The sequence below is a fragment of the Narcine bancroftii genome, chromosome 1 (genome assembly GCF_036971445.1).
Source record: "Narcine bancroftii isolate sNarBan1 chromosome 1, sNarBan1.hap1, whole genome shotgun sequence".
NCBI classification, from domain to species: domain Eukaryota; kingdom Metazoa; phylum Chordata; class Chondrichthyes; order Torpediniformes; family Narcinidae; genus Narcine; species Narcine bancroftii.
This window is the reverse complement of record NC_091469.1, coordinates 114,170,066-114,195,365: the sequence shown is the minus strand read 5'-3', so window position 1 is coordinate 114,195,365 and position 25,300 is coordinate 114,170,066. Positions and strand designations below refer to the sequence as shown.

Below are 25,300 nucleotides of genomic sequence, written 5' to 3'. Positions count from 1 at the left end.
ATTAGAAAGTCCAGTTGCCGGGGAGGTGGTGGGGGGGGGGGAGATGGTGGGTACAGAGGCCTAGATTTTGTAGCTTCTTGACCAACACTGAGGCAATAATGGTATTGAAGGCTGAGCTATAGTCTGTGAAGAGCAGCCGTATGGATGAATTGCTGTTTTTGAGGTGATCTAGAGCTGAGTGATATTGCGTCTGCTCTGGAGAGATTGTGATAATAGGCAAATTGTAGTGGGTCCAGATCTGATCTTAGGTACTTGTTAATTCTGGCTTTGACCAGCCTCTCACAGCATTTTATATCAGTAGAAATTCATGCTACTGGGTGATAGTCATTGAGGCAGCTCACACTGGTCTTTGTGGGTACCAGAATGATCGATGCTTTTTTGAAGCTGGTGGGAACCTCTGACTCCTGTAATGAGAGGTTGAAGTTTCTGTGAACACTCCGGCTACTTGGTTGGCACAGATTTTCAGTACCCTGCCAGGTATGCCGTCAGGGCCTGACACCTTGCGAGGATTCACCTCTTGAATATTCTTCTGACGTCGCCCTCAGAGATGGATTTCACGAGATCCTCAACTTTTTCAGGGATTCTAGTAGGTACTGTTTGGTTCTTCTCAAAACGGGCATAGAAGATGTTCAGCTCATCAGGTAGTGAAGCATCACAGACATCATAGTGATTGCCCTCCCTTTGTAGGCTGTTACGACCTGCACTCCCTGCCACAGCTGGCATGTATCTGTCTCTACTTCCTCTGGAATTTCCACTTTGCTTCAGAGATAGCTTTCTGCAGGTCGTTCATGGATTTCTTGTAAAGATCTCAATCCTCGGCCTTAAATGCCCTTGTTCTCACCCTCAGCAGGTTATGAATTCTCTGTTCTCTGATTCATCCAGAGCTTCTGGTTAGGGAACACCCGATATTTGAACGTGGTCTGATACTTGTCTACACGGGTCTTGATGATGTCAATGACTCCTGTTGCATATTCACTCAAATCTATGGATGTTCGCTGATAAGCATCTGTGGTATTATTTAAAATTTGTCTATTTTATCCAAGTAATAATAAATAAATATATTAGTTTTATTAGTCTTGTTTTGAATAACAAAAATCATCTGGTTTGAATTAAATATTCTGTTGACAGGCACCAATAATTTACTAAATTGATGACTGAAAATAGATGCATAATCTTATGGGTCAATCATTTCTGTAAATTCTGAAAAATTGGTTCAAAGCTCTGGAATTGTAGATGACCATATTCACTTAGTAATTGATGTGTAAGAGAAATGGCATTCTTGAGTCTCTCAGTTTTAAAACTAATTTATTTATCACGCTTAGGCAATATTCTCCGATATGTTTTTCTGTTATCCAGATACAATCAAGTGAAAATACAGATACCCATCTAGATTTCTATTATTCATTACTGGGCAATAAATTTCTGTTGTTTGAAGCAGCAGTTTGGTTTCTTTGATCAATGATTTGTTTTCCACACACAACCCTTTTACAATTAATTCTATTTTTAACCAGACATAAATCAAGCAATTTTTAAAAAAAATGTGATAATAGTACCAGGTAGAGATGATTTTATTCTAGTCTCCAGTTCTGGGATTATTCACCCTTTACATTGTTTTGTGTACATAGTTTGAGTTAAGCAACAAATTAACATGTCTATTATGCAAAATTAAATGCTCTTAGTTGAATGGAGAATTTGGTGACAGATTCCTTTTGGCAAATCTGTTACTATGCTTCAGCTGTTGAGCAAAAACTTACTGAATTCCCCAATAGACAAGTGGGGAATCAGGTGTAGGAGCTGCAGGCCCGATAATTTCATTGGATATTTTACAACTGCAAGGGAGAAAAGTAAGAATAAGTTGAGCTAAAAATTTTAATAGCTTGATTTTGTAATATTGTTTTTAAATATTTATTTTTGGGTATTTTTTAATAATTTAAGCTGCTTTACAAATATTTTAAGGCTTCTGGATGTTTCAGAAAAGACTAGACAGCTTTGGCAGCAGGCAGGGCATGTACTAATCTTCTCAGCATTTTTATAGGAAAGGTTTGTCCTGGCTTGTGCAAATAATCTGTTTACAGTATCCACATGTGGTCTTCTGGTCATGCCCAGGAGGTTTCTTGTGCAGAGAGTGCTTCTTTACAGATCCACTATTAATGGGGATAATTGTATACCCTAGTAGTGAGTGCAGATAGCAAGCTGCTCTCTACAAATCTAATCTTTGAAATGTTGATTTTTTTTTGAACTTGACATTCATTATTTAAACCAAAATTAGTCTTGCATTTTGCTCTATCTCTCTACCAGTCCACTTGCATGAAGAATATATGCACAGGTGCTGTCTTAGTGTACCCAGCTAAGATAATGACAAGTCACACTACCGTATATGCAATTAATTATCGAGCACAAAAAATATAAACAAAACATAGAAGACATGGGATCTACTTTGAGGAGAGACTTCCTGGCTAAGCTTGTGAGAGAATGTATTACGATGTTTCAAGTTATATTAGAGTAATTTAATTAAACAAAAATGTGAAGGTAACAAAAAATATTGGAATGGTTAATAGGGGAGAGATAGTATGTTTAAATTTTAATAAAGTACTTGGTAAATTGAAGTAATTAAGCCTGCATGCTTAGATGGCTTAGCTGGGTTTTGAAGGCCAGCGTCTCAATTTCGTATTTTGGTGAAAGCGATGGTGAAATTCTAGCAAGGTGGGATACTGAAACATATTAAGCACATTAGGATTTTCAGAACATTGTGAATTGCTGAGGTGTGATTAGGCTCTTGATGGTTTCCAGCAAGAATTGACACATTGCTGCCAGATTTAAAATGTTTTCAAAATTCTAAAGTTGATAGCATGAAGTATTTGGAGAGGTGGCTTGTATATAAGTTGAGGATGAAGCACTTTATAGCGAGATGTAAGGAAACATTATACGGAGAGAAAATAAATCTAGAAAATGCTGAAAACACACTCGCTCACTCGCTCACACGCTCACACTCTCACACTCTCACACTCTCACACTCTCACACACTCACACACTCACACACTCACACACTCACACACTCACACACTCACACACTCACACACTCACACACTCACACCCACACACTCACACACTCACACACTCACACTCACACCCACACACTCACACCCACACACTCACACCTACACACTCACACCTACACACTCACACCTACACACTCACACCTACACACTCACACCTACACACTCACACCTACACACTCACACCTACACACTCACACCTACACACTCACACCTACACACTCACACCTACACACTCACACCTACACACTCACACCTACACACTCACACCTACACACTCACACCTACACACTCACACCTACACACTCACACCTACACACTCACACCTACACACTCACACCTACACACTCACACCTACACACTCACACCTACACACTCACACCTACACACTCACACCTACACACTCACACCTACACACTCACACCTACACACTCACACCTACACACTCACACCTACACACTCACACCTACACACTCACACCTACACACTCACACCTACACACTCACACCTACACACTCACACCTACACACTCACACCTACACACTCACACCTACACACATGCAGAATTTGTAAAAAGAAAAATGAAGTGAACATTTCTGGAAGAAGACTGTCAGATATAAGGACAGAGTTTGCATCTTTTTTCAAGTTACATTTGAGATATGTCTTATAAAAAGTACTACATTGGATATGACAGCAAGAGGACAGATCAGGCAGGTGTGTCATCATTAACAGCCTTTAATTATCTATTTCTTTGATTTCAGTTTTTGCTTGTAGTGAGTAGAAAATTTTAGTTTTCAACAGCTCTATCTTGCTAGATGCACAGTGGCTGGAATCTCTTGAGAGTATCAAGATTTGGGTAAAGGAGAATAGAAACTTAAGAGTTGTGGTCTAGAAGGAGCACTCGACATGGTTCTTAAATGTTGTGAGAATACTTCCCCACCTCCCTTCTTTGCTAGTGTGTTCCAAACTACCTTCTGGGTGAAAATAATCTTCCAGAATCCTTCTCAATCTTCTACTTTCATCTTCAACCGCTAATGTCTGATCTTAGACAATTCTACCATTTTTCTGAAAAATTTCTTATTATTTATCTTAACTGTGCCTTGAATAATTTTGTGCATCTCTGTCAAATCTCCCGTCAGCCTCCTCTGCCCCAAAGGGGGGAAAAATAGACTATTTTCTCCTTGAAACGGAGACGTTCCATCCCAGGCAACATCCTGGTGAAAGCTTTCTGCGTGATCACATCCATCCTGTAGTGTGGCCATCAAGATGGTAAACAATATACCAGCTGTTGCCTAACCAATGTTTTTAGGCTGTACCAAGATTTCGCTAATCTTTTATTCTGTCCCTTGGCTAATGAAGGCAAGTATCAAGTTTATTGTCATGTGATTGGACAAGTGCAACCCGACGAAACAGCATTTTATGGTCCTCTGTACAAAACACGTAGTCATACAACCAGACATAATGCACATACAGACAGACAATACATATAGAGGACTAGAATTCATATACACAAATAAATAAATATTGCATGAGAATCTCGGATGGTTAGTGTGAGCAGTTCCTTTGGTCGTTCAGCATTCTCACTGTACATGGGAAGAAGCTGTTCCTCAGCCTGGTGGTGCTGGCTCTGATACTCCTGTTTTGCTTTCCCTACAGGAGAAGCTGAAAGATGCTGTGTGTGGGTGGAAGGGGTCCTCAATGATTTTGTGTGCCCTCTTTAGACAACGATCCTGGTAGATTACATTGATTGGGGGGAGGGAGAGTCCAGTGATCCTTTCTGCCACTGCTAAAATTATACCTTTCACTCTCTACTTGTGCGACCATTTCAGGGACCATTGGATTTATAGCCTCAATGGCCCTTGGGCTTTACCAATGATTGTTCAAGATCTCACCTGAAAATTCATTATCTCGCATGTATTTGGATTGATTTCTGACATCTATTGCATTGCTCAATTAATCATCTTAGCAATGTTATTATTTTTCCTCTGGAAACTCTCTTCGCTATCAACAACAACCCATTTTTATATCATCTGCATAGTGAATCTGTGGAATGTGTTACTGCAATTAGGTGTGGAGGCTGTCATTGGGTATATTTAAAGTAGACTTTAATAGGTTCTTGATTAGCAAGTGTGTCGAAGGTTATCGGGAGAAGCCACCACAATAGGGTTGATGGGAAAAATGAAATTGCCATGATTCAAATGTTGGAGCCAAAAGGCCGAATTCTACTCCTATGTTTTATGGTCTTTGTTCCATGCAATAGAATTTCCTGACTGTTTATGTGCAACGTGCAATAGAATTATGATTGAAAACAAATTGCTTGGTATTTACTACTTGATCCCAAATTGACAATTTTTGTGTTGGGTCATCTTTATGCATGGTTCACAAATATTGGAAGCACTTGGATATGCACGGTGCATGCACAGAATGACAATAGGCATTCTCTCTAAATGTGACCCTTGTAGAAGAGCTCAGGTCTGAAACGTTGGTTATATATCTTTGCCTCCTGTGGATGCTGTGAGACCTGCTGAGTTCCCCCAGCAAGTGTTTTTAATTTGAATGTGAGACCCACTTCAAAGAGATGAGGAGTAAGTTCCAATCCATGGAGTCAGGTTCAGGCAGGTGTCCTTGAATTTCAAAACATGTGTGTGCTCTGACTTTTTCCTCACTTTATGTCTAACTGTATGACAAAAATTGCATGGTAAAATGTTGATGTTCAGCAGAAAATGAATGGTCCAATGAAAATTACAAACCAATAGCAGGTGCAGAATTAGATCTTCGAAGGAAACATTTATCTTGTGTTCTCTTAGGAAATTGAGTGTCTTTGGAATATTCTTCTTTAAAAGAGAGGTGTCTGATGGTAGAGGAGTAGCAGGTATTCCTGAACATGGTGGTGTGAGTCTTGTGTCACCTCTACCTCTTTCTTGATGGCAGCAGCTGGGTGTGAGGGTTTGGTGCTCTCCAATGGCAGCGCTCCCTGTAGATGTACTCAGTAGTGGGGAGGGTTTTGCCTGTGATGTCCACTACCTTTTGGAGGGCTTTATACTCAGAGGTGTTGGTGTTCCCATACCAGACCATGATGTAGCACACTTTCCACCATGCATCTGTCAAAATTTGCCAGGGTTTCTGATGTCATGCCAAACCTCCACAAACTCCTGAGGAAGTAGAGGTGCTGACGTGCTTTCTTCATGATGCCATTTGTGTGTTGGGTCCAGGAAAGATCCTCCGAGATGGTAACTCACAAGAACCTAAATGTGCTCACTCTCTCCATCTCTGATACCCCAATGATCGCTGGATTTTATTCCTCTGGCTTTCCTTTCCTGAAGTCAACCATTAGCTCTTTAGTTTTGGTGACATTGTTATTGGTACACCATTCAGCAAAATTTTCAATTTCCATCCTGTAGGCTGACTCATCATCTTCCTTGATACAACCCACTACTGTGGTATCAGCAGAAAATTTATAGATGGAGTTATTGTCATACTGAGCTACACAGTCATAGGTGTGAAGTGAATAGAGCAGGGGGCTAAAAACACAGCCCTGTGATGCTCCAGTACTGATGGAGATTGTGGAGGAGAAGTTCTTACCAATCTTCACTGATTGTGGTCTGGAGGTGAGGAGATCCATGATCCAATTACGCAGTCGTCATTATCTATTATCAGCCATTATCTATTAAATAGTGGAGTGAGTTTAAGGAGCTGAGTGACTTATTTATTGCTGATTCATATATTTTGGAGAAGGAAAATGTATCACAGTCTGATACATTTCAGTAACTTTTGTGAATGCTAATCAGTAGAAAGAAATATGGATGAAAAGGGAGTGAACAAATTGAGCTTTTGGTACTGCTTCAGACATTCACATAGAATGCTTTACATGAAGCTGAGCTTTATAGTGGTCCACTTGCTTTTGAATTTCTCTATCATATTGGTGTTTCTTTCATATTCTTGAGCTGTATCAGCTGAGTCAGGTCACCCATGGGTGGCTTTCTTACCAATGACTGGATGTTTGAGAATACAGAGAGTTTGCAGACTCTAGCTGCAACAAAGTTTGATTGTAAAGAGTGAATACCATGGATGTAGCATTCAGTGGGCGCTTTTGAATGCCGCTGCACATATTTTTTTCATCAAAGAAAAACTCTAAGTTATGAAATGCACATTGTAAGAACAACGCAACCCGATTTTTCCTAACTTCGACAGGCTACTTTTGTGTATATATTCTCTGCTGATTGAAGGAGGTGAGTTGCATTGGCTATGGTTAGTTTGACATAGATTAAGTTTTCCAATACTCACAGAATTATATTACCAAGATAGAGATTGTTGTGAAGTAGAATACTTTGGAATGCGTTTTTCTCTTTAACATTGTATGCTCAAGACTTTTCTAAATTTACTGGGATCACATAGTTTCTTAAACTTTGAGAATAATTATTGGTCCAGAACTCCCTCGAGGCAATGAGTAAATCGCACCCATTATTTGTTGGACCGCTCTTGACCATTTTATCAGGACCTCTTGTGGAATGTTGCTAATTGGGAGATCAAATTTTGTGGTGTCCTCTACAGGATATCCAGGACAAAAGTGAGCAGGCAAAAAAAATTGCCTACACATTTGAACGTAGTTTGTCATGTTTTTTGAGCATTGTGATGTAATTTCAATGAAAAATAAAACATTAAAAATTGGTGACATGTAGAAAATTATCTGTGGTTGCAATTTTCTTTGTGTGAATTTCATGCTCTTGATATTATTGCATAGAGGAGCTTGGCAAACATATGGCATCCAATATACTTATAGAATCCACTCGTGTAGCTCTTATTAACTAATGCCCGTTTGACCAGTCTTGCTGTCAAGCCACTTGGGCAGGGATACAATTGTATAATACTTGGGAGGAATTATTCATTATTATTAATTGTAGTGCCTTCACAGATGCTTTTTTGCCCACACATCATATGTCTGATTTGAGAATTATTGTTGAAAAGTACAGTATTAGCCAGAAAGTTCTGAAATTCCAAATTTGGGGTTTAGAATTCAATGTCAACTCAGAACATTACAAGAGAGAAAAATAATTGTAATGTCAGATAAAACTTAACAAAATCAAAAAATATCTTCAGTACTAATTAAAATGTAGAGGATTACAAGTTAGTCATCTTGAGAAGGAGGAATTGTTTGGCATCATTGTTTTTGAAAGACTGCTAATGGCTGACATCAACTGTTCCTAACTTTACTAGTGAATTTCGTTCATATCTACTAACCAAACACAAAATATTTATGTGCAAAAGGAAAATTAGCACCTTTGGGATAATGATTTTATTTGTATTTATCCATGTGTGGTGACCCACTTACTTGCGGGCAAACTGGCGCCCAAAATGACAGATGTGCTGTCACTTCCTGTCCATGTGGCAGATGCAGTGATGTATCCAAGTCCAGAATGCAAGCCTGGAGGTGTCAGTCTTGCACTAGACTCCACAGCATGTACATTGACTTGCCTGTGTTTACATCAACTCGATCATGTGTACAGTGATTCCACAACATGTACACCCATGTCTATAATAGCTCAGTATAGAATACTCCACTACATGTGCACCTTTACTCATGCCATGTTTACCTCGAATTAATGAATAATTAACTTTGAAAGACTCCATTTTTTTTAAATCATGAAATCTGACCAGGTATAAAATATGATTACTTAAAATTTCTTTATCTTTATTTACACTTGGATTCAGTGAGAGTTTTTTTAGGTAAGGCTGGCACATCTATTTTTTGTATAGATCAATAAATTATTGACCCTTCATAATATGATTATGCAAAATATAACTTCAAAATCACTCTTTGTGTAGGCTTGTCAAAATAATGTCATTTTGAGTTAAGACTGTGCCTTTTTTTCTTAAAATGGTATCGTTTTTAAAATTATTTTATAAACAATCAAAAATTGTGAAAAAAAATTGGATGCTTTGACAATTCTTGGTGTTTTAGAGCTATAGTGTTCAGTGTGGTTGGTCTATAAACCATTACGATTAAAATTTTATACTTTTACTCATTTTAAAATATTTTTTAGGAATACATTCAGCCCTTAGGATGCTTGATCTGGTCAAAAGCTGAAGCCAAAGTTTTTTAGAAAATGTTTGTACAGATAATGTACATAGGGACTTTTAAAATTAGTTATTTTATCTTAATATTTTGCAGAGCTTTTAAAGAATAATTTCAACGAATGACATTGCATTATTAACATTTATTTTTGCAGTGTGTTTTGGGACCTCTACTGTGCAGCACCTGAAAGAAGAGAAACTTGTGAACATTCAAGTGAAGCAAAAGCCTTTCACGATTATGTAAGTCCAATTTAGGATTCTTTGTTTTGGTGATTCCATTTCATACCATATTAAGTTCAGTGGGTTGATCAAATTGCATTAAAATAATGAAGTACAATACAACTCTGATTATCTGAAATTAGATTCTCCAAAATCCTATTTATCCAATTTAAAAAAAAATATTTCAGATAAATGAGGATATCTGAAACAAATTAGAAATCCTCATTTATCCAAAATTTTTTTGGAGCCGAACTGACCTCACAAGTTGAAATAAAATTCATTCAACATGAAATTAAAACGATGATTGTCCTCGTTTCAGATAACTCTCTCCCCTCTCTCTTTCCAACTTGCCCTCTCAAACTGAGCCCCACTGTCTCCCAATTGCAGTGGTCAGAAGAATCCCTTGTCACAGCATCATCAAGAACAGCCACCCAGGTAGCAGCGGGACTTTGGTGTCAGTGGCGTTTCCTCCCCTCTCCTCCTAATCCCTTCCCTTCCTCCTTCCTCGGCATACCGGAGATTCTGACGCTGACTCCGAAGCCATCCCTTGCCCTACTACCGTGCACACACACGCTGGACCTAGTGCGGTAAGCATAGGGGAGGACTTGGAGTCGGGACTCCGCGTCGGGAGCTCCAATGACCGGGGAGACTGAAGCCAGCTGACTCGCCAATGAGTGTTCCACTGGCTTGGAAAGGCTCCCTGGGGATTAATGGTAGCGGTGGGGATATGTCAGGAATCGGTGGCTGTGGTTGGGAGTGATCGGAGATCGGTGGTGGAGTTGCGACCAGAATTTTTTTTGGTGAGAATTGAACATTATTTAATGCTTAAAAAGCCTTCCCTTGTTGTTTAAACATTAATACAGTGATTTGCTGTTGCTACTGAGCTGTTCTTTAAAAAAAAAATGACCATTTTATCTGACATAGGCCCAGTCCCTACCATTTCGGATTTTCGGAGTTGTACTGTAGTTCCTTTCTTAATCTAGAAGAGTTGTTAGGAGACAAATTTCGACTTGTGTTAAATGATTTTACCAGCTCAGTGGAGGTCTCTAGTGGACTGTAATAAGGCACTGTCTTGCAATTATAATCTTAGATGTGTTGTGAAAGAACTCTCCAAAAAAATCAAACTTAATAAGTAGTTTTCATGTATTATTTACTGGTTCTGATAGGTTGTTGGAAAATAATTAATGTCATTCTATTTATAAAGGGTACTTAAACTCTAAATGGCAGTCCTAACTTTCTGTGATGTGTTTAGAAAACATACATCATTCAAGTAAAAAGTTTCAAACCCTCCTTTATGCACTGATGTGGGTCTATGATTTTTTTGCGTAATGGTGTATCCCTTTCTATTTCCCAATACTGTCATGCTTTTCCTCTCTACACACCACTATCCCCATGACTTTAACCAAAGTTGCTTTGTGGATTCATGGGTGTGCAATTAAAAAGAAACTGAATGGATTAGTTGTCTCTTCCAATTTTATTCTTTTATCTCACTGTTCCCTGTCATAGTTTTATGTATCACTAGAACATAGATAATTTAAAGTTTAAATTTTCTTAGCAATAGGATCTGCTAATAGCAGAGTTGGTACCTACATAAAAGTAATGCTGAGAAAAATTTCTTAACAGTGCTATAATTGTGAATGTTTAGTTACATGGTCAATAACTATTATAACTTTATTTTGTGAATGAATAAGTTTTTATTTAGTTCAGAAGTTTTCATACATTGTTTCACTGAAAATTGTACTCAAATACCACAACTATTTCAACACAGTTGCACATGTTGGCTTATGGAAGAACATATTAAGTGCAAGTAAGTGAAATACAGGCTTACTTTAGTAATTCATTTTTTTGTAAACCCTAGATTCCCATTGCATACTTCTGGACAATATGTTGACTTAATTTTTAAATTAAAAAAAACTAATGCTTCATATTTATTTTTTGCTATTTAATATTGTGAAAACATCCTAATGCAGTTAGGTCATTCACTGAATTCATTGAGGAAATGACATCCAAACACATTGTAGGCATTCAAAATTTAGAATTTTACATGCTACTCTTGGTATCACAATGAAATAGGAAATTTAAAATCAGGAAATCCCTTGAAATAAAATATAGGAGCACATTAATGTCAAGTTTAAACAGTATATATGAAGAACACTTGTGATTTCAAGCAAATCAGAACTTTTTCAACTGACCTTTTAATCTTAATCCAATAAATCATTGTTACAGTAAATGATTTTTATCTCTTGTCTGAGGTTTGTGCAATGTGCAAATAAATATTGATTCAAGCTTTGTATTTTTACAATTTTATATAATGTAATACACAGGCTGTTTGTGGCTCATGGCAATTTCTATTGGTTTCTGTCATTTAAGCTATTTGCATCAGAGTTAAAAATGGTTCTGTTATTAAGAAACTTGTAAATTAAATCATAAACTATTTTCCCACTTTTAATTAAATGTATAGACCAAAATATTTGATATTTATGTTTGGTTTGTTGTGGATTTTGATCTTTTTTAGAATTTTTTATTTTCTATGTTCACACATTGTCGAAATTTGTCCTTGGTTTAATCTGCTAAATGTGATAATGGAGAGTATGCATTGAAATGCACATTGGAAATTTGGTTCCAAATTAGGAATAAAATCACTGAGGACTAAGCTTTTCATAATTGATCAGGTTTACTGATATTATTTATGTCCCACTTTGTTTGAACACACTTCAGCATGAATGAGAGTTGAAAGTATTATTAAAGCATGGTCAGTTATTACAATAGCCGATTCTGGGTGCGTGCTCTAAGTGAATTTATATTCTTCATTTATAGTAGAAATTGAAATTTATTTTAAATTTGGAAGTCCATTGGGAGATATTAATTGGAAGTTGAAAATTAACATTGATTCAAGTTTTGTTTAAAATTTATGATGTTTAGTGATGTGCAGAAATCACATGAATACATATACATTCACCAAAATTCTTACTTGCTACTGACACCACTTTTTGTAAAACAAAAATCCAACCACAATAGTATACATTAAATTACTTCTGTAGTAAAAGCTATAATAGATATTCACAATTGGTATCACTGCAAGAAAATTGTGGTGTGGTGTTTCAATAGTGCAGTCAGGTCTTTTTGCAGTGCTGGGATAATTTATAATTGGGGTCACAAAGGGAGATTCAAGATATTGGTAGCAGTTGGGAAAAGTGTGTTGTTGAACTTGGAGGTGCTGGACTTCAGGCTGCATATTCCCAAGAGTTACAGTGAGAAGAGATTATGACCAGGGTGACCAGGGGGACCCTTTGGTATTGGGGGCCTTCTTGGTGATAGAAGACCACAGCTTGTGATGGACTTGGCTATGTTTGCTACTTTGTGCAGCCATCTGTGTTCCTGGATCCTCTAATTAACAAATCAGACTGATGCAACCAATCAGTATAATTTGCACACTACCCCTACAGAGGTTTAATAGAATATTCGACGATGTACCAAATTTTTTTAGACTTCTTGGAAAGTAGTGGCATTGGTGTCCTTTCTTCATGGTTGCCTGGATGTGCTGACTCCTGAAGTCTTTCGATTATATGGACTCCAGGACCTTGAAGGGACAAGCCCTCCCCACTGCCATTCAATCAATGCAGCCAAGTGTGTGGTCCCTCTGCCTCCCCTTCCTAAAATCCACAATAAGCCCCATGGTCTAGTTGACTTTACGAGGATTCATCTTCCCAAAGGCTCTTTTCACATTAGTCTCAGGAATTAATTCACCAGAGAACAGAGGCACCAGGGCTTTTAGGGCTCTTCAGGGTGCATTATTATTTTTCTTTTTCTAAGAGATCAGAGAGGCATTGAGCTCACCTTACAGAGATGCACTACAGATTATTATATTACCTTGTATCGCCAAATCAGATGTGATGGTGTATTTAGTCCAGAAATGTTTATTTTTTTGCATTGGTAATGGCCTTCCAGAGGTTGTCTGGTCTCAATGCCACAGAACTGGTCTTCAACAGTTTGTATATCTCTTGGTTCATCCTTTGCCTTTTGTTTGGTACGTCCGAATAATCCTGTAAGGAACACACCTGTCTATTCATTTACTCATTGCTCTCATTACTCGTTTGACTTTTAGAAAATTGATGTATGCAATATTGATACTTGGCTAAAATGTGAGTTATAAGTGCGAAAGAAATGGAGAGATCTATGTTCAGAATGATTCTGTGGCATTGGAATGCACATGACTGCCATTTGTAGTTTTTCCTTTACATTTTCTTTTGATTGTAATTTCATAAATGGCTGTCAAAAATTGAGCAGAGCTCATTTATATTGTTAGCATTGTTTTAATAAATTAGACTATGATGAGTTAGAACTATGGTGATAGATCTTTTTATAAGTACTTGCACAATATTATAATTTCCCTTTAGGTATTTTCTCACTTCTCACCCGATCAATTTTCTACTTCATGTTGAATAGTGTGTTTTTTTTTTAAAAGTGCAATATAATGATGCCTTTCTGCAATTAAGTAAGACCTTGGTGAGATTTCATGTGGAATATTTTGTTCAGATCTGGTCTCCATGCCAGGAAGGATAGATTTTTGATTGAGGTAATGTGATTAATGTTTAAGAATAATTCCTGGGATTGATCAAGGGCAAGTGACCAACTAAGAATTTAAAATCACGCTGGCTGAAACAGCAGCTGCAAGCAGCTCTCTGGTCTGGTCTGGCTTGCAGCCTGACTCAGGAAAAGTCCGAGCCATTGTCCAGCAGGGGGAGGGGATCGAAACATTGTTTGAGGGATGGGTGTTACTAACCCTGAGAAAAATGAATCCTGTGGCACACTTCCTCCTCTCTATGTGCCTGAGCCTTTGCAAGCCCGATCAGTGACCACGCGGTTCCAGGTCTTCAATGAGAGCACCCCACTGCCTCTCCAAAATGAGAAGGTAGCCAAAAATAGAGGGACCTCGAGTGGATACATAGATAATCTTTGTGAGATAATGGAGAGCCTACTCTGCTAAGGGGCTAACCGGTCAAGGGGACTGATCCCACCATCGTCCAGGTGAACACTTAGCCATGCTGCTGCTTCATTTGGGAGACAAGGGGCTCCCAATTTCTTTCTCTCTCATAGAAAGTGAGCGCCCTGGGTGGTTTGTCAAACCAGCAGACGATTGACAATGCCTCGTGGGGTGGATGATGTGGTAATTGTGGTCTGGGCCAGGTGCCCTACCCTCCCAGAATAGGGCTGATGTGCTGGGCACAATGGGACACTGTTGGTGTGGAGGCATGGATTTATAGGGAGTGGGCACTGATCACGGGTATCTACAGGGGTGCCCACGAGGACCACCTTCCAGGGAGCACAAAGGTGACTGGTGTCTTGGTGGGCTATTTAGTCATCACCCTACACTGAGACCAAAGAGGGGTGGTCTTGCCCATCTTGGGATGGGCATCTGGAGTGGCGTTCTGGGAGGCCATTACCCACCTGGAGAGATTGGAGTACATGGAGCGGAGAACTCCTGTTTGAGTTTTCAGGGCTGAGGGGGAAGTTCGGCAACATCACTGGTGTCTCACGGAGATGTGTGCTCTCTGGAGTGTGCATTGTGGGGAGAAGCCCCGTAGATGTGGAGTTTCCCACGCGCTGCCCCCTCTTGACCTGCACCAGCTTACCTTCTGGTGCATCTCCAATGGTGGTGACCCCTGGCTAATCCATCTTTTGAGCTCACCCAACCCCCCTCCACCACAGGGGAAGGCTACCCTTCAAGCTGTTCCTCTTTTTGAATTGAAGATCTATGAAATGCTCATCAAAAGGGCAATCTCATCACCGATTCCAGCCATCATCTCATTTTACCTGCATGAGGTTTTGTCACTTTTGCGAAGAATTCTCAGCAAGACAGGCAAGAGCCATTGCCATGGAAACCTAAACCTTGGCATTGGACATTCAATTGCATCTATTGTGATTTGCATTAAGGGCGCAGACTTTGTCATGGACCTTTTGTTTGTCTTTCTCTCATTTTCAATCACCCTGAGCTGTAGTAATGATGTTTTGTAAATGGTGCTGGGGAATTAAAATTATAATTTGTAGTAAGAAACATTGTCTATATTCTGTTGCACTTGACAATGACAGTATCACCTGGAACTCCTATTAACAGAAAAATACCTCATGAGGTGGGGACTTTGAGAGCTTTTATTTAAAAACATCAAATTGGCTAACTTTCAGTCCTGACTCCTCCTGGTTATTGTTACAGAGATCCAACACAGGCACTTGTGGCACCCATGTAAAGTGAATGTGAGCAGGAACGGTATCCTGGTATCAAACGACAGTCCAGAAAAACAGGGTGCTCCAGATGTACCCTGGATGTATGCCCGCCAGCCTACCACCTGTCTCACCATAGGATAGCATGGTGACAGGCATCTGGGCTCTGTGCTTAGGCAGTGCCCAAGCATGAGGACAAGGCGCGGGATGTGGAAGCCAAAAAAGGATTCTGGCACCTGAGGGATGACCTTGCACTGCCTGCTTGCACACATTGGGGATAAGAGTGCTCACATTTGCCAGCCAAGCCGGAGAAACCAGGCATGCAAGTCAGTGACCAAACAAATTCCTTTTTCTACCCTCCCCTCTCACACGGGGGAGTGGCTCCCACAGCACCCTGATCCATTTTCAGCTGTTTGGTTGGGGCAGGGGGAGGGGGAGCAGCTGGTGAGGCTCTGTCATTGACTTTGACTATGTGCCTCGTCCTGCATACAGAAGACACTCGTGTATATATTGGTCCGCTTAAATGGTGTTGCTTTTTTAAAAATGTCTTTTAATTTTTTTTCTTTTAATTCCTTCCCTGTTTTCACAGTCACAATGTGTTGCATGGAGACATAGAATGTCATCCTAGTGATTCCAGAGTGATGTGGCTTCCGAGGTGTGGAGTGTTGTGTGTGGAGGAAGCGTAGCCTCTCTGTCTGTCTGGAATGTGTGTATTGCGGTTGGTCACAAAGTCCTCCCCGTCTGAAACTTATTCAGAAGTCACATCACCCTTCAGCTCAGTTTGGACACCTCGCTGTTGGCTACTTTAGGGTCATCATTGATGATTTATATTTAGCACATTTGCTCTCTCTGCTTTATTGTCCAAGCCCTGGATACCACTCCATGCCAGGTCACTGGAAGGGTCGCGGGTAAGGTGCGCACTGCACTGAAACTAGGATAGTAGTGCGATAGATCAATACTTGTAGCAGAGCTGCACCCTGTTGATCAGGGAATGGGGAGTGTGTGTATGAGTCCCTGTTTATAGTGTTGCGAAATTTTGTTTGAGACTAAAGGGACTTTGTTAGTACTAACACAGGAACAGCAATGGAAAAGTAACCAATGATAAATTTAAAAAAAACTTTAACTATTAACAACATAACATTTCTTACTTAGGTCTAAACTTAATTCTAAACTTAGCCCCACTGTGCGCAGATGTAAATGTATGTGTATGTGTGTGTATAATTAAAGTCCCACTCTGAAAAGTTGATTTTTAAAAGTTCAGCACCATTTTATTCTTGCTTGAAAGTCTTAAATTCTCAGTTCAGAAATAATTATAAAGTGCTTTTAAGCACTTCAATCTTCAGTCCTCTACGAGCAATGGCTATTTTCTTCCATGGTATAGTCACAAACCCAGACAGGGGTAAAAAAATGTGGTTACCTTCTTCCATGATGAAGTCACAAACCAGACAAGGCTTAAACGAAGTGGCCACACAAAAATAGGCCAGGTAGAAATCTGTCCTCCTTTCCAAAGAGACAGCAAAATGGTTTTCCTTATTTCAGAAGCCACCGATTCTGTGTTCCCTTTCCCCAGGAGTAACACACACAACAGCAACAATTCTGGTTACTGTAACTCAACCCTGTCTTTCACGAGGTTCCAGCCTCTGTGTCACAGGAACTCCAAACTGAACTCTTACAAAACTGAACTCAAAATGTCTGATCTCAGTAATATATTTTTCCAAATCATGTGACCGTTACATCATCACTGAGGTGAGTCCAAATTCTTGGAAACCACAGGACCATCAGTTTTATTTCTACTAAAATTCTGTTCCTTTTTCAAAACCATTTCATATCCATAACAACCTCTGACCTCATCTCTGTTCAAGAGGCTTAAGTGGCTTTCAGTAAAAATAGGTAGTTTCCTCAGCAGTTCTCAAACAATTAAGACCAACTTGAAATCTATTATCATCGACTCCAAGAATGAACACTCTTCTCAGAAAACAGTGGTTCTCTATAAATGTGCTGTGACCTGTGTGTGATGCTGTACCAACCCACAGCTAACTTACTAAGACTACAGATACAATATTTTAGCCGTATAACTTACTTTACTAGGAGATTTCTATAAAAGAAATATAGTTTAATATTAAATTAAAGGTTAACATAAATTTGTTACAATAGTGTGTGAGCAGTGTCAAATATAGGTTTACCGGTGTCAGAGTCTAACTGATGTTCGAAGTGAATGTCTGTATCGTCGCTTATGTGAATTAGTAATCGTGTACCATTTAATACTCACCTGTTTGTGTCCTGTGTGTTAATAAAAGTTACGTGTGATTGTATCACTTCTGTCCAGACTCATCTCTCTGTGAACCCACTGGACACAGCACATGATTACATCACAGATAGACATGTTGCATCAAGAGAATAGAATTGATCTCATTCTTCCTTGAAAGTGAGCAGAATTCTGAATAACTATACAACTCCACTCTGCTTTTGTTACTACAGCATTTCAGTGTTCCATTATGTTTTGACGCAGTGCTGATCTGAGTATGTTGATAATTGGGCACTGTTGAATGTCACTTAGTCTCTTGTTGGTGATTGTCATCACCCGATAATTGCATGGTCACTAAATTTGAATATTAATGAATTGCAGGTGTAGAATATTTTATGATTCAAGCAGTTCTCAATGAATTGAATATTGTGCAATCATCAGGAAATTATTGCATTTAATATTGTCAAGTGAATTTAGTGATGAAATTGTTGAGGATGTTTGAGACTGGGGCACTGTTATGATGAGCTCGTGAATTCCTGAAGGACAGTTTGCCAGATAGCTGGAGCACTCTAAGCTTTATTGATCCCTAGTCTCGTCTTAAGTAGACTTACTTCTATTGCCTTTACGAAAGGTTTGAGGCCAATATGTAGCCCTGTGGAATTTACAACAAATCAGGCCTGCTTGGCAGGGCAGATAGCTGGGTAATTTGGGAGGTGGTGTGTTCCTTTCATCTTTTTATTATGCTGGGCATCTATGTGTTCCAGTTGCATGGACTCAAGTTTCTCCATGATAATCTTTCTCTTTTTTAAAATAATTTTTTATTTTTCACACTGTAACCATATCAACTAAAATATGTACAAACGTATCTCATTAAATTTACACAGTGGTCTTTTCTACCCTTTCTCCCCCCCCTTCCCTCCCTCCCCTCTACCCACCCCCCTCCAATACCCATAAATATTCAACATATATAATGTAATAAAACCATAAAACAATATTTTCACACAAAGGAAAATAAACAAGGAAAATGTGTCATCTATTTATTACACACTGAATCTAGTCGTTTTGTCTTCTTATGATTTTCATTCTCATTTTAGGGGATGGAGGTTGTAGGTAAGCTCTCTCTGATATGTTCCATGTATGGCTCCCAAATTTGTTCAAACATCGTGACTTTATTTTTTAAATTATATGTTATTTTTTCCAGTGGAATACATTTATTCATTTCCATGTACCATTGCTGTATACTCATGCTCTCTTCCATTTTCCAAGTTGACATTATACATTTTTTTTGTCATCGCAAAGGCTATCATAATGAATTTATTTTGCACTTTATCCAATTTGAGGCCTAATTCTCTACTTCTTATGTTACTTAAAAGAAATATCTCTTTTTTTTGGTATGTTTTATTTTTGTAATTTTATTTAGTATCTGATTTAATTCTTCCTAAAACATATTTACTTTCGTACATGCCCAAGTTGCATGTAATGTTGTTCCCATTTCCTTCTTACAGCAAAAACATCTATCGGATAATGTTGAATCCCATTTTTTTAATTTTTGAGGAGTGATATATATATATATATATATATATATATATATATACCCTGTGTAACCAATTATATTGTATCATGCGTAACCTTGTGTTTATTGTATTCTTCATAGTTCCAGAACATAACTTTTCCCATACTTCATTTTTTATCCTTATGTTTAGATCCTTTTCCCACTTCTGCTTAGGTTTATAGTTTATTTCATTTTCCTTATCTTGCATCTTAATGTACATGTTGTTTATAAATCTTTTGATTATCATTGTGTCTGTAATCACGTATTCAAAGCTGCTTCCTTCTGGTAATCTCAATCTGTTTCCCAATTTATCCTTTAAATAAGCTTTCAATTGATGATATGCAAACATTGTACCATGAGTTATTCCATATTTGTACTTCAACTGTTCAAATATTAATAAATTATTTCCCAAAAAACAGTTTTCTATTCTTTTGATTCCTTTTCTCTCCCATTCTCTAAAGGAAAGGTTGTCTATTGTAAAAGGGATTAGTGGATTTTGCGTCAATGGTAATTTTGGTATTTGATAATTCATTTTTTTCCTTTCTAAGTGGATCTTCTTCCATGTATTAAGTAAATGATGCAATACTGGTGAGCTTTTATATCGTATCAGCTTTTTATCCCACTTATAAAGTATATGTTCCGGTACCTTTTCCCCTATTTTATCTAGTTCTATGTTAGTCTAGTCTGGTTTTTCACTTGTCTGGTAAAAATCTGACAAATACCTCAATTGTGCGGCTCTATAATAATTTCTAAAATTTGGTAACTGTAAACCACCTTGATTAAACCTCTCTGTTAATTTATCTAACACTACCCTTGGATTCCTCCCTTTCCACAAGAATTTCCTTATTGTTCTCATTAGTTCCTTAAGAATTTTTCTGTTAAGGGAATTGGTAATGTTTGAAATAAGTATTGTATCCTTGGGAACACATTCATTTTAATGTAGTTTACCCTCCCAATCAACGTTAGTTGTAATTCTTTCCAATGTTCTAAGTCTTCCTCCAATTTCTTTATTAGTGGCTGATAATTTAGTTTGTACAAGTGGCTTAAGTTATTATCTAACCTGATCCCTAGGTATCGGATTGCTTGTGCTTGCCATTTAAATGGTGATTCTTTTTTAAATTCTGTATAGTCTGTGTTACTCATTGGCATCACTTCACTTTTATTTGCATTGATCTTGTACCCCAATATTTCTCCATATTCCAATTTCTTATGTAATTCTTTTATTGATACCTCTGGTTCAGTTAGGTATACTATGATGTCATCTGCAAATAATATGATTTTATACTCCTTCTCCTTTATTTTTATCCCTTTTATTTTATTTTCTATTCTTATCAGTTCTGCCAAAGGTTCTATTGCTCAGGTGAACAATGATGGGGATAGTGGACATCCCTGTCTAGTTGACCTACTTAATTTAAAGTGACTCAATACATATCCATTTACTGTTACCTTCGCCAAAGGTCCATTATACAATGCTTTAATCCAATTTATATATTTTTCTGGTAGATTGAATTTTTGTAATACTTTAAATAAGTAATTCCACTCTTCTCTGTCAAAGGCTTTTTCTGCGTCTAGAGCAACAGCCACTGTCGGTTTCTTATTTCCTTGAATTGCATGAATTAGATTAATAAGTTTGCAGGCATTGTCCGCTGTTCGTCTTTTCTTAATAAATCCAGTTTGATCTTGTTTTACAATGATAATCCTTCTCCACACTGGGTCATAACTTGGGGATTTCCAAGAGTTGGTAGATGTTGCTCCTTTTCATGGAAGCTTTGAGAATGTCTTTGAGTTTTCTTTAACCCATTCACATGGTTATCTCTCACCAATATATTGTATGAAATTTATATTTTAAATTGAGACATACACCACACAGTAACAGGCCATTTCGGCCTACGAGTCCATGCTGTCCAATTTACACAAAATTAACCTACACCCTGGCATGTTTTGAATGGTGGGAGGAAACCAGAGTTCCTGGGGGAATCCCATGCAGACACTGGGAGAACATATAAACTCTTACAGACAGCGAGGGAATCAAACCCAAGTCCTAATTGCTGGCACTGTAAAGGCATTGCACTAACTGCTATGCCAACTGTGCTGCCCTACTGTTTTGGATATCTGTTTTTGGAAATCTGATGTGATTGATAGAGTTCGTTCATCAAAGCTGGTTAACTGCAGTTAGGGGCTCAATGTTGGCAATGATAAGCTGGGAATTGAAGTTGACATGGGTACACTGTTCCTGCCAATGGATTTGGAGGATTTTGTGGAGACAGTATTGGTAGTGGGTCTCTTGTGGTTTGAGATCACAGCTGTCTCAGAAGCATGCAAAAGGGCTGGAATCATTGTCACCAAGTAAGCCATGAGCTTTATGCTTCACTTGATGTTTTGATCTTGAATACTCCTTTTGCTCAGGTGTCCTAGTGAACAGAAGGAAATATTCAGAAACTTGATGGGAACATTGTGAGGTTACATTGCAGAAAGCATGGTAGAAGTTTGAGTTACTACTGTGGAGTTGAGATATTGAAAGGCTTTTACAGGATGATTGAGCATAGAAATGGTGAAGTTCGATTGGATGCTGCTTCTCTGTTGAAAAACTTGGGCTGACTGCCCCTTTTGCCTCCTGACATGAGAGGAATGCTTCCTATTACCCCTGTCGATGTAGTAAGCAGTTCATTGTTCATTTCCATTAGGTCTCTTCTGAGTTGACTACAGGAGGGCATGCACAATCTTGCTTTTTTGAAAATTAATGCCAAGTTTCCCTTTTATCCTCCATTTGGCTGCTACCCCTCACATCTCAATCTGTGCTACATTCCATGTTAAAGTTAACCTCCACAGTCCATGAAAAGCCAGCTGCATGTCAAATAGAGTGCTGTTAGGTTTTCATCTTCACTGGATTGCTCTGAAAACAATGCCTGTCAAGATTGGAACTTTTGGTTTTCTGAAAGGAGAAAGTCACAGCAGATGGATTGTGAAGAAGTGTGGGGATGAAAATAATTGGTGCAAGTTCACATTATCTGCAGTTTGTAAATCAGATGAGATCATGGATTGGCATTAAGGGGGAGGAGTAGATATGAACATACCATCCTTAATCCACCATAGTGTGATTACCAAGGGATCGTGCATTGATCCTTGTAATACCCCCCCACGTCATCACCTGCCCTTGATAATGCAGTGATGCGTTTCTCCTGTGAACACTGGTTACATGTTACTCATTTTCAAATAGTAAGCGAAGCATGTTAGTGTGAGTTACAGATTATACTTGGATGACATACTTGTACTTGAATTGTATGTAATAAGCCTAGACAAATATTGATCCTTTTTATGTTTTTATTTTGCAGCAAATGAGAAAATAAAGATAGGAATAGAGAGTTTTTGGATGGTGCAATTTATGGTAGAATATTGACTTTGAGTTTGTGGGGGATCAAGTTCAAATTAATCACACAGATAGGAAGGCTGAATTCTGCTGCAATAAAGGTTGTTTTTTCTGTTTTAGGTTAACCCTATTTGTTTAGGCTAAATTACTCAACTATTGAAAAATTGTAAAAATTATTAAACTTCGGTCTGCTTGGTCTGTGTTAAGGATGGAACATTCCAGATATGATGTTGAGTTACAAAGAAAGATTAAACAGGTTAGGACTTCATTCCTTAGAGCAAAGAAGAATGAGAGGAGATTTGTTAGAGGTTTAAAAGATTATGAGAAGTAGAGACAGTGGATGCGAATAGGCTTTTTCCACTTAGATTGGTGGAGATAAATACGAGAGGTCATGGTTTTAAACTGAAGGGGGAAAGATTTAGGGGGAACATGAGGGGGAAGTTCTTCACTCAGAGTGGTGAGAGTGTGGAAGTTCTTCACTCAGAGTGGTGGGAGTGGGAAATGAGCTGTCATCTGATATGGTGAATGCGGGTGCGATTGTGTGTTTTAGAATAAATTGGATAGGTGCCTGAAGGGTTATGGAATGGGAGTAGGCCAGACTGGCAGAGCCAAATGACCTGTTTTCTGTGCTATAGCAGTCTATCATTCTATGATATACCCAACACAAGGATGCATGAAATGTAGTTAGGTGCTTGAAATAGGAAAATTTACTTTTCCAACAGTCGTAGATAATAATGTAAATGTATCATGTTGTGTATTTGTTGTACTACGCACTGCTTTTTGAGAGTTGCTGGCTTTAATAATGGATGTTCTGTAGATGGCTCTAATCACTTGTATATTTTACTCACAAAGAAAGCCAAGGAGTAGGGAAAAGGGCTATCGCATTAGAATAGTGATAATAGTAGGGAGGGGATCTGTTGAATTTGTATGGTGCTTTCAAGTATGACCGGATCATCCATTTTTCCAGTACAGAGGACAAAGAGAAATGTACCTCAAGACCATGCATGTGGTCCTACCCCCAGGGGAAGGATACAGAAGAGAATTTTAGTGATACACAAGAGCAGGAAAGTAATTTTGTTGCTAGTAACAAACTTGGGGAGTTGAATTGATGAGTCGGCTTGTACCACAAGTGATAGATGAGATACTGTATCCGATGATGGCAGAGTGAAATTCTTGAAGGAATAGGGCAATTGTCATCTGATGTTGTCAGAGATTTTTGTGTGTTACAAGTTGCAATTGGAGCCAGTGGTAATTGATCATTGGTAATTGATCAAAGACACCAGTTAGAAAAGTGAATTAAAACAAAATCCTTGTGAGATTGATGATATGTAGACAATTCTTGCATTACCTTGATACAAATTTAAGAGAGATTAGGATAATTATTGTGAAAGGCAGCTTTGGAGGGCAATCATATCAGAAAACTGCAAGAATTAATTATCTGTTCACTAAACCGGGTTAAGACACATAGCTGTTATCCATTCATGGTTATAATATTTGTTCACTAAACTGGGTTAAGCCATATAGTTGTTATGCATTCATGGTTATAATATCTGTTCACTAAACCAGGTTAAGGCACATAGTTGTTATCCATTCATGGTTATAATATCTGTTCACTAAACCGGGTTAAGGCACATAGTTGTTATCCATTCATGGTTATAATATCTGTTCACTAAACCGGGTTAAGGCACATAGTTGTTATCCATTCATGGTTATAATATCTGTTCACTAAATCGGGTTAAGACACATAGTTGTTATCCATTCATGGTTATAATATCTGTTCACTAAACTGGGTTAAGGCACATAGTTGTTATGCATTCATGGTTATAATATCTGTTCACCAAACTGGGTTAAGGCACATAGTTGTTATCCATTCATGGTTATAATATCTGTTCACTAAACCGGGTTAAGGCACATAGTTGTTATCCATTCATGGTTATAATATCTGTTCACTAAACCGGGTTAAGGCACATAGTTGTTATCCATTCATGGTTATAATATCTGTTCACTAAACCGGGTTAAGGCACATAGTTGTTATCCATTCATGGTTATAATATCTGTTCACTAAACCAGGTTAAGGCACATAGTTGTTATCCATTCATGGTTATAATATCTGTTCACTAAACCGGGTTAAGGCACATAGTTGTTATCCATTCATGTTTATAATATCTGTTGTTATCCATTCATGGTTATAATATCTGTTCACTAAACTGGGTTAAGGCACATAGTTGTTATCCATTCATGGTTATAATATCTGTTCACTAAACCGGGTTAAGGCACATAGTTGTTATGCATTCATGGTTATAATATCTGTTCACTAAACTGGGTTAAGGCACATAGTTGTTATCCATTCATGGGTATAATATCTGTTCACTAAACCGGGTTAAGGCACATAGTTGTTATGCATTCATGGTTATAATATCTGTTCACTAAACTGGGTTACGGCACATAGTTGTTATGCATTCATGGTTATAATATCTGTTCACTAAACTGGGTTAAGGCACATAGTTGTTATGCATTCATGGTTATAATATCTGTTCACTAAACTGGGTTAAGGCACATAGTTGTTATCC

General features: G+C 38.2%; 1 protein-coding gene across 5 annotated transcripts in view; it reads left to right on the top strand.

Moving 5' to 3' along the window:
* The window catches only part of ssbp2b (single stranded DNA binding protein 2b), a 427,857-nt gene that overhangs the window by 118,931 nt on the left and 283,626 nt on the right, over positions 1–25,300 (top strand). For all 5 annotated transcript variants that reach the window (XM_069936385.1, XM_069936398.1, XM_069936391.1 and 2 more), the window contains exon 4: positions 9,284–9,368. In XM_069936385.1, coding sequence (XP_069792486.1) covers positions 9,284–9,368 — 85 coding nt within the window. The remainder of the gene's footprint in view (positions 1–9,283; positions 9,369–25,300) is intronic.